Raw genomic sequence first — 10,454 nt, forward strand, 5'->3', positions numbered from 1 at the left:
GACAGCAGAAATCTGCAAGCCCCCGGAGCCTGTTGCACTCGGGGTCGGGTGTGTGTGCGTCTCTCTGTTGGGGGGGGGCAGTAGCTTCACACTGGATTGTAACAAAATAAAGCAGCTGTTGATATTTCCTGCTTAGGTTGAACCAGGTAACTGCATATTCAGTGATTTCTTCGTTGATGCTGTGTGGCAGATAATCCTCACAAAAACACAAACAGACCCAGTCTGCCCTGAGAGGTTAAACACAGTGCAGTGTCCTCAGCCCTGTGTGGCTGCCCCCCCTCAGGGTCAGCTGCTGAAGATGCTGCCGGTCGCTGCTGCACGCCTCAGTGCATGTAAACCTCATATCAGAGCACACGAACATGCACACAGAAAGGCACATTGCAAATGAAGCGATGCAGCTGAGCCATAAATGTGTGCAGTGCGTCCTGGGTTACCTGCTCATGCGTGATAACCGGCCCTGCAGCCCTGTACATCTGCACACACTCTAGCCTCTGCTAGGCTGCAGCAGTCAGTCGGTGCAGCTGGGCTCTCAGACGCCAACCTGTGCAGGAACCCTGACGGCGGTGTGCAAACTGCCCACCTGGCTGCCGCTACTCCACTGTGCACCGTCTTACTATAGAGTCCTGCTTGTGGATGGAATAAAACTGTGATAAGTGGCAGTGCAGCAAATGTTGGCTCGGTTCCATTGATCCTTGTTTTGTGTCGTATTGGTTTCTATTGATTCTTTGTGGTTTAGTGTGAAAAGCTCATTCTGCTGTTGCATCCTCTGTAAATTAGTCTGGATTAAAGGTCAGAGGACTCCCTGAATGTCAGTCATTGATTAGAGAAGAGCGATGGGCACAACACAAATCACATCTCAGAAATAATAATTGCGATTTGTGGGCACATCAGTGCTGCAGAGGCGGTCATAGCCCTGAGAGGTAACGCCTCTGGGTGAAGACAGGCTGGGGACTGGAGCGGTCTGTGTGTCATTTTCTTTTAGTGTAAACAGTGTAGACACCTCATCATGTTTTTATTTATTTTATTTGCCTTATAAAACACACTGTTGGCCTGCACATAGCCCTAACAATTAGTATACAGTTTGTCAGCTCTGTGCTCGTTTGATTTAATCGTCTAAACAATCGAGAAAAGTCATTGTTAGAGCCACCGGCAACAGCACTGACACTGAACTGGATGAGAATTTTGGCAATGTTACGGACTCTTCCCATGTTTGTCCAGACGCTGCAGACACAGCTGGTTGATAAATAAAAGGACACGCTACCATGTGGTGACCAACGGTGCCAGGGCCGAGTCTAAGGTTAAGTTGTGCTGGGCTAAACTTTCAAAAGATGATCTTGCCACATATTGTATGATGACAGATAATGGTTTAAGTAAGGTAAAATTGCCCAGACAGGCCATTATGTGTACGGATGTTAACTGTAAGGATACTTCTCATTCTAGGGATCTTTGTGTAATGTATGAAGGTATTGCTGATGCTATCTATGAGAGTAGTAGATCATACTTTACGGGTGTAAAGGTTAAAAACATCAAGCCAGGCTGGAAGAAGTATGTGGCAGTACATCATGCAGAAGCTATAAAAGCGTATACGGAATGGGTGCAAGTAGGTAGACCCAGGGCTGGAATTGAACTGGAGAATAAAAAGATCACTGGGGCAAGGTATAAATATGCTGTTCGCTATTTATTAATTAATTTTTTATTAATTCCAAGCATATAATAAAACAGATAAGGGAAAAGAAATCATGATCAATATATACCTCAAAGCAACCAGAGAAAACCCCCCAAAAAAAGTCTCATGATGATAAATGATCATTACATGCTTGCTATATCACTAAATGTGAACAGAATATGTGGATGCTATGGCTGAAAAATTGGAACACAATAATGTTTTGGGATTTTGTGGTTTCATCTGACCAGAGCGCCTTCTTCCACATGTTTGGTGTGTCTCCCAGGTGGCTTGTGGCAAACTTTAAACGACACTTTTTATGGATATCTTTAAGCAATGGCTTTCTTCTTGCCACTCTTCCATAAAGGCCAGATTTGTGCAGTATACGACTGATTGTTGTCCTATGGACAGCGTCTCCCACCTCAGCTGTAGATCTCTGCAGTTCATCCAGAGTGATCCTGGGCCTCTTGGCTGCATCTCTGATCAGTCTTCTCCTTGTATGAGCTGAAGGTTTAGAGGGACGGCCAGGTCTTGGTAGATTTGGAGTGGTCTGATACTCCTTCCATTTCAATATTATTGCTTGCACAGTGCTCCTTGGGATGTTTAAAGCTTGGGAAATCTTTTTGTATCCAAATCCGGCGTTAAACTTCTCCACAACAGTATCTCGGACCTGCCTGGTGTGTTCCTGGTGTGTTCCTTGTTCTTCATGATGCTCTTTGCGCTTTAAACGGACCTCTGAGACTCTCACAGTGCAGGTGCATTTATACGGAGACTTGATTACACACAGGTGGGTTCTATTTATCATCATTAGTCATTTAGGTCAACATTGGATCATTCAGAGATCCTCACTGAACTTCTGGAGAGAGTTTGCTGCACTGAAAGTAAAGGGGCTGAATAATTTTGCACGCCCAATTTTTCAGTTTTTTATTTGTTAAAAACGTTTGAAATATCCAATAAATTTCGTTCCACTTCATGATTGTGTCCCACTTGTTGTTGATTCTTCACAAAAAAGTACAGTTTTATATCTTTATGTTTGAAGCCTGAAATGTGGCAAAGGTTCGCAAAGTTCAAGGGGGCCGAATACTTTCGCAAGGCACTGTATATGGATGAGTTGTCTGAAGAATTGAATAAATGTAACACTGGATGTATGATAGGCCCTAATCTTGTAAATCATTTTATGTATGCTGATGATTTGGCCATACTTTCGCCCAGCAGTGCTGGTTTTCAGCAACTGCTGAATGTGTGCTCGGACTATGGATTGAAGTATGATGTGAAATATAATGCAGAAAAGAGTGTTGTACTGATCTGTCGGACTAAAGGGGACAAAGAACTTTGTTTGCCAGACTTTTGTTTGTCTGGACAAAGGTTGAGTGTCTGTAGAAAAACTAAATATTTAGGACATTTCATTACAGATCAGCTTTCTGATGATGAGGATATATATCGGCAGTGTCGCATTTTGTATGCTCCAGCTAATATGTTGGTTAGGAAATTTCACATGTGTTCTGCTAATGTTAAAGTTCATCTGTTCAGAACATACTGTACACCGTTGTATACTGCCCCATTGTGGTGTAAATATAAGGTAGCTACTTTACAGAAACTTAAAGTTGCTTATAATGATGCCTTGAGGATTCTGCTTAAGAAGCCTAGGTCCACCAGCGCCAGTCTGTTGTGTTCACAGGTCCATGTTAGTACCTTTCAGGCATTAATGAGAAACCTGATGTACAGATTTATCTGTCGTGTGAATAACTCTGAGAACAGTCTTATAATGATGCTGGCTAATCCTGGTTTTAGTGTAGTACGTTACCAATCCTCTCTGTGGAAACATTGGTATAAATGTCTTTTATGATTTTTATTTTTTTTCTTCTTTTATATCCTTTCTTTGTTTTCTTTTATTTCTTTTTTGTATGGACCTTGAGTCTGCTAATAAAGGATGATGATGATGATGAATCAGATAATCAGGACAATGATCAGCTGATTGATCAGTGCCCCTGCTGATTGGGTCTCCACTCAGTCGGTCGGGAGGCTCCTGTCGTTTGTCAAACATCTGTATGAATCTGTTGTGCGGGTGCGTTCGTGTGTAGCAAGTCATTTGAAATAAAGACCTTCATCAAACCACAAACATTTGATCACATCTGTTTCACAAATTGTTTTTCCATTAGCTCTTCTGTTTGTTTTTATTTAGATGTACTTTTCATAGTCTTTATAATTACAGCCTGTGTCAGTTGTCAGGGCTGCAGCTGATGGTTATTTGTTAATGCTTTATTTTAGTTTGTAAATTCACAATTAACTCCAAATAGTCTCCTAAGAAATTTCCTGGAAAGAACCACATAATTCTATTTAACTATATCTAAAATGGAGACGGGTCCGTTTTCCAGTTATTTCTAAATGTTGAGCAGGCACATGTGTAAGTGTGTCCACAAACAAACCTACAATGGAGCATAAATGAAGAATAAAGTTGCCAATAAATAATCATTGTGTAATAATCACGTCCTGTAATTAGGACCAAAAACAACCTGCAAAATAAAGCGGTTACTTTTTAGAACTGACTGTTGTGCACAGTTTTATTGATGAGTCATTTTGTGTGTTATAATGTCCCAGTGTCATGTTTGGTCCATCCGAACAGATGCCAGAGATATTGAGCTCAGTGTCATTTGTAAAACTCTTCACATGTGAGCCACTGAGTATTAGTTACTTAATGAAAACACAATGGTTAATTGGCCAGTCCCTGCAGGTGTAACACCGGCGTAGGCAGGGGGCAGTTACTGCCTAATGTCGCTGACGGGCAGCGTTGCGTTGGCCTGTGCTTTAAATAAAACCAACAGGAGCTATTGGCTGGATTTGAGCCAGAAGGTTCACTCATTTCATCGCAGCTCATCTTTGCTGACAAAACAAATGGTTAGAGCCTCATCTAAAGGTTGTTGGTCTGGTACCATGTGTCCTCCGAGTCGGTGCCACCCAGCTGTTTGTTTACCTCTAAGGGACAAGCAGGGTGTAATCTGATGGGCCTGCAGGGCGTCTGCACAGGCAAAGCCCTACAAGGAGCCGAGCTGTGGTCTGGGCTTGGGCGGACATTACAGGGCAGTGCAGGCACCGAGTGGCTCGTGGTGACTGTAAGAGTTTTAAGAGGAAAAAAAATCTCCCTCTGGTTTTCATCAAGCGTGGCAGGCAAGAGCGGGGGTGGGGGGTGGGGCCAACGGAGACATACTTCTCCAACTGATGGAAAAAGAAAAGAGAGGGATTGAAGAGGGAGAAGAAGCTGGAGAAAGTCGGGCAGCTTTCTGCTGTAGATGAGCTGTCCAGAATGTGCGTGACTGATGAGTTACAGTAGCATCGCCGCCTCCGCCCTGTGGCGGGGAAAGGGTAAAGTCAGTGGACACGCACGTTTGAAAGGTTTGCATTGAGAAGCCCTCTTCCCTCCCCCCACCCCTCCATGTATGGAGGGGTCCTCCTAAGACTCCTGAGACCCGGCAATTCATATTTGCCCTCTGTGGGTGACGTGACACTGTGGCCTTTATTTCAGACGCCATTCTTGCAGTCAGTTTGTGTCCTAATGTCATGGAAAGAGGACATCCTGGGCTTTCTAGTGATGTCACACACGCTGGTTATCTGTTGCAGGAAAATACCAAAACGCCAGTGCACAAACGAAATGAAGAGTGCGCCTGAAGCTACGATGGCTTTGTACTGGAAGGAAAGTAGAGCTCAGTGTGTTTTCTATTTGTTTCAGATGCTCATCAAATGACAAAGAAACAGAAATGCACAAAAACTGAAACCTTATCATTACCACATCGATGCCTGATGAGCTCCTTGTGACAAAGCAAGAAGTTTGGATGAAAAGGTTCTACTCCACATGGTCCTTTTGTTTGAAACTTGTAAAATCAGATTGTTGATTAAACAAACATCTGGGCTGATGTGTGAGCCGCCGTGCTTTCACGTCATCTCAGTGTCCGCGTTCATTCTGAGAAGATTGTGTTGATGCCAGACGTAACTGAGTGTGTCAGTATTTCCCACAATCCCCCTCTCATCAAGCAGCCTTTTTCCACGGCTTCCCCTCTCCCTCTGCTGCCATGTAGGGCAGCGCTGCTCCTCGCTCAGCGGCTCGGGAGTGGTCGTGTTTTCCATCCTGATCTTAATCCAGTGACAGTTTCCATCCTTCTCTGTTTATTCATTCATCAGTTCATCCAGTTCATTTTGTTTATGCTTCGACAGCTAGATAACGCACACGTGGCCAGAAACGTTTTGCCAGTGTGTTTCAAACTGCTTCTACAGCAGAAGCCTAAATGCTGTAACGAAGTGTGTGTTCACAGCTTTGTGTCGGTTGTGCCTTATTCAGCTGGAAATCATGCAGTGACTGAATGTAAGAGTTGTAGCTTTGCCTGCTTCACTGGTGTGGTCTGTGAAAAGCACCAGTCAGTCAGCGTTAATGACGTGGCGTCCCTGTTCATGTGCGATCTCAGTCTTCGCCGCTCACGTTCACAGAGACCCCAAACATAAACGGGCACTTCTGGTAAAGCCTGGTTGTGTCTAATTCACTATGTATGATCATAATCTTCCTGCGCTGTTGTCACTGTGGGTGTGTGTGGTTCAGGCCTGGGCAGGGCCGTGTCTGCAGCTGAAAACAGGCTGCTGCATGTTTCTGAGCTCCCACGCCCGAACACCTGCACATAAAGTTTGAACCCCGTCAAGGTGCAGCCAATGAATTTTAATGGCTTATTATCTCTGGGAGCTGGTTTTTGATGGCCCCTCTTTTATCACTATGCGACAGAGACCGGAGCAGATGTAAAACACCACCAGCTTTCACACCTTCCATCCGTCGTACATCCAGCCTCACCACAGCCAGAGTGGCAGCGAATGGGTTTTTCCCATCCTGCTTTTGGCTCTCTGGTGCCTCCTCTGTCTGGTGGGCCCAGACCTCTCAGGCCATCTGTGTTGCAGATGGACCTGTGAGCCTCAGCTGGCTGTTTACAGCCATGCGGCGTGGCCTCGCTGCAGAAGTGCTGTGAGCAGTCGAGCTATAGAGAAGGAGAGGGAGAGAGCTCCTTGGCTTTGCTTCACCTCCGCCTGATAAATGGAGCTGAAACTGCATTCACTGGTTTCTTCAGGTGAATTTAAAGCTTGGTTTCATGGAGTCACCGCTTCAACACGTACTTGCTGTTGTCAAGATGTTTGTTAATTTGATTTGTTTTAATGCTTTAAAACAATGTCTCAGCACTTTACAGGCTTTTATTATCGGGTTGCTTGTTTGGCTAATGAAGGCGTGTTGTGGATTTATTTGTATTGTTTGTATCTCGTTATTTGTCGTGATTGATGTTGTTGCCCGTCTCAGTCAGGATTTCCTGGTTAAATAAAGTCTCTAGGCGTCACCAGGCTACTTGTGGTCCTCAGCAGAGACCGGACCAGTCATCAGTGGTGTCGGACGCTGTGTGTCAGCCCCGGCGCCGAGCCCCCACAGACCTACAGTGTACCACTCGTTCTGAGTCTTTCTTTTACTCTCTTTGCTGCAAAGGTGTTTTGTAAACCTGGGTCCAAGTGTGTGAAATGACTGAAACAAGCAACAGGGCAGAGGCACCAAACACAGTAGATCGGGCGTATGTAGGGCAGCTGTAGATGGTCCTGGTACAGCTGGACTGGTGCGGAGCAGACCTGAGGCAAAAAGCTCGGAGCCAGCTGTATTCACACGACGCAGCAGCTATGGCCACGTCACAGTTAACATGTCGCGTTGTGTCCGTCCAGCACGTCAGCGTCTGTGTCTCAAACTGTGTATCAGATCTTCTGGCTCTCAATAATTGATGGGTTTGCTGTAAATATTTCATGGTCAACTGAGTTAAAACACTCGCCTGTCAGAGATATGAGAGGATAGCAGGCCCCCCCCAGGACGCTGCATACATTAAGTCTTCTCCTTCTTTCTCCCCCCTCCTGCAGGCTCAGGATTCGACAGGAGGACAGGAGGGGTTGGTTGCCCCACCCTTCACAGCCTTCCCCCCTCCACCTCCTCCTCAAAACGGCCTCCCAGGGTCGGAGTTTGGCCCAGGGACCATGTTTGGCGCTGGGGGCCAGGGTACAGCAGAGGTGGGGGCTGGTGCTAACGGAGCCCCCCCCACTACCACCACCAGTAACAATGTAAGCACTGTGTGTTCACAAGGTTTCGCTAGTGGGTTAGTTCATTCTCCGTGACAGTTTGTTGAGTGTTTGGCAGGTTGCAGCGGCACGGTGTGTGCGTGTGTTTGGGGGGGTCAGAGTCGTACTTGAATTCTTGACAGGTTGAAATTGTGAAGTTTTATAAACCGTATATGTAGCTGAATACTAGCGGTTCTAACCCGGACTCGGTTTTTCAGGGACGTCACTGTTAGTCCACCACCTTGTTCTAGACTGAAACATCCTAACTACTACTAAACAGACTGCCTTAGTCCACCACCTCGTTCTAGACTGAAACATCCCAACTACTACTAAACAGACTGCCTTAGTCCACCACCTCGTTCTAGACTGAAACATCCCAACTACTACTAAACAGACTGCCTTGAAATGGTGCAGACATTCATTATCCCCAGAGGATGAGTCCTAATGACAGTGTACTGGCATTTCCTCTAACAGCAGCAAGATGTTTTGTTTTTAGTCAAACATTTTCATATATACACAGCCAGGTGACAGATGAGAGGACGACCCAGTACACAGAGTCCCAGTGAGGGACTCTGGCCACCACGTGCACCAGAACAGCTCCACCGTGGCACTGACTCTCCTGGAGGGGATGAACACCGTTCTTCCAACAGATGTTCCCTCATGTGGTGTTTTAATGACGGTGGTGGAGACGCCGTCTAACACGTCACTCCAACACCCTCCTTAGCTGTTCAACTGGGCTGAGACCTGGTGACTGGGAAGGCCACAGCGTCTGGTTCACATCATGGTCATCCTCATCAGACCAGTCAGTGACCCCTGGCGTCCTGTGGATGGGGGGGCACTGTCATTCTGGAGGAGACCACTCCCACCAGAGCTACTGTTTACTGATCTGCAGTGACTCCTCCCCCTAAGGGGAGAACAGAGCCAGCAGATCCCCTTCCTGTAGGGGTTAAGGTGTTTCCTTTCATTAGCCACCTCTGTGTATATATATTTATAATAAATGTTAGATTTATTGTCATGTGGTTTGGGCTTGACATCGTTCCCATCAGGATGAATTCACAGCTCCCTTTACTTCCCCTATAGCATCAGTAGGTCAGTTATTTATCAAATACTTTTGATTTGCAGCCACTTAAACTGCAAAATGTTCCCATCAACCTCTGCTGTCTTTGTGGGTAGTGCTAATTAGCAAATGTTAGCATGCTAACATTATAGCAATGTCATTTTGAGCATGTTAGCATGCTAATGTGTAGCTCACAGCAGCTCTGTAGCTTGGTACAGCCTCACAGAGTTGCTAGCATGGTTTAAGATGCTGCTGAAACTTCTTTCTTTCTGGTGCATCAATAACATCAAGAGTTAAAAAGAGTTTTCTGCATCCTGCACTTGTAAGTTCTGTGCGTTTCCATCACAGTCACATCCAACAGAAGAGGTGTTGCTAAAATTATTATCATAAGTGGTTTCTTTGTCTTTACCACCTTGCTCACTTTGTCTCACCATCACAGGGAAAGACAGAGGAGGCATCCCAGGGTGAGGCGGGTGTGCAGTGCGGCACAGGGGGCACAGGAGCAGGAGGCTCTGCAGGAGACTCCACAGAGGCCAAAGGGACCCCCAAACGCCTCCACGTCTCAAACATCCCCTTCCGCTTCCGGGACCCTGACCTCAGGCAGATGTTTGGGGTAAGAAGCTGTAAACTAGGGGTGTAGAGCGAGACAGGGAGGAGCACCAAGGGAAGCCTCATGGCTGTTCTGTGTCACTGTGTTAGTAGGACTGACCAAGTGACAGAGCAGAGTTCAAGGCACAGAGACAGACAGAGCTGTTCTGAAATGTAGAAGGTTGTCTTTAGTGTAACAGTGCCCCCTAGTGCCAAGTAGCTGTAGGTCACACAGCGTCAGACCAGCTTGGGACTTTGCAGTAAGGGGGTCGTAACCAAACCCCAAATCCTGCTACAACTCACATATGTTAATGGCTGCCGTGTTTTCTTATGTCTCACTAATTTCTTTCCTCAAATTTATTTGCAGCAATTTGGGAAGATCCTGGATGTAGAGATAATTTTTAATGAGAGGGGTTCAAAGGTAAGTGATTCCCTGAAACAAGATTACAGCACTTCCTGTTGACAGTAACTCCACTGTGCATGTTTTGTTGTCTGTGAATGAGATGTGGTGACACGGCATCAGCACGGCACATGGGAGAAACTTATTATAACAGTTATCTGTTGAACAATGTGAGAATGCAGCACCGGGTCTAAGGATGCACAGGTTCTGCTGATGCTCCCTCACTCCCCACCTCCCTCTGACATCTGCCGTCTACCACAGGGGTTTGGCTTTGTGACATTTGAGAACAGCGCAGACGCAGAGAAAGCCAGGGAAAAGCTTCACGGCACTCTGGTGGAAGGTCGTAAGATTGAGGTAATTTCCCTCTCTCCCTGCCTCCTCCTCCTCTGCCTTTGTCTCTACTCTCATTGTGATTCTGCTTGATCACTGACTGCTAGCTGTCTCCCATCCTCCCTGTAGTAATATGCTCTGATGCAGCCCACTGGCATCCCACCCCCTGGTCCTTTGCAGTATGTTTATTTGTAAATTTAAAAAGACTTGTTTGCTTCTCTTTAGTTTTTCTGGTGGGAATGACTCGGGGGTGCAAGAACACTACATAAGGCATGCTGGGTTGTCCCCCCCCCCCCCCCCCC

The 10,454-nt window shown here is 46.1% G+C and overlaps 1 protein-coding gene across 5 annotated transcripts in view; it reads left to right on the plus strand.

Moving 5' to 3' along the window:
* LOC109974624 (RNA binding protein fox-1 homolog 2-like) overlaps window positions 1–10,454 on the plus strand; it is a 44,189-nt gene that overhangs the window by 18,771 nt on the left and 14,964 nt on the right. For 4 of the 5 annotated variants that reach the window (XM_020624924.1, XM_020624921.1, XM_020624920.1 and 1 more), the window contains 4 exons: window positions 7,583–7,780; window positions 9,274–9,447; window positions 9,790–9,843; window positions 10,084–10,176. In XM_020624924.1, the coding sequence (XP_020480580.1) occupies window positions 7,583–7,780; window positions 9,274–9,447; window positions 9,790–9,843; window positions 10,084–10,176 (519 nt within the window). The remainder of the gene's footprint in view (window positions 1–7,582; window positions 7,781–9,273; window positions 9,448–9,789; window positions 9,844–10,083; window positions 10,177–10,454) is intronic. The other variant, XM_020624923.1, reaches the window with a different exon arrangement.

Source organism: Monopterus albus, unplaced genomic scaffold (assembly GCF_001952655.1).
Source record: "Monopterus albus unplaced genomic scaffold, M_albus_1.0 scaffold342.1, whole genome shotgun sequence".
NCBI classification, from domain to species: domain Eukaryota; kingdom Metazoa; phylum Chordata; class Actinopteri; order Synbranchiformes; family Synbranchidae; genus Monopterus; species Monopterus albus.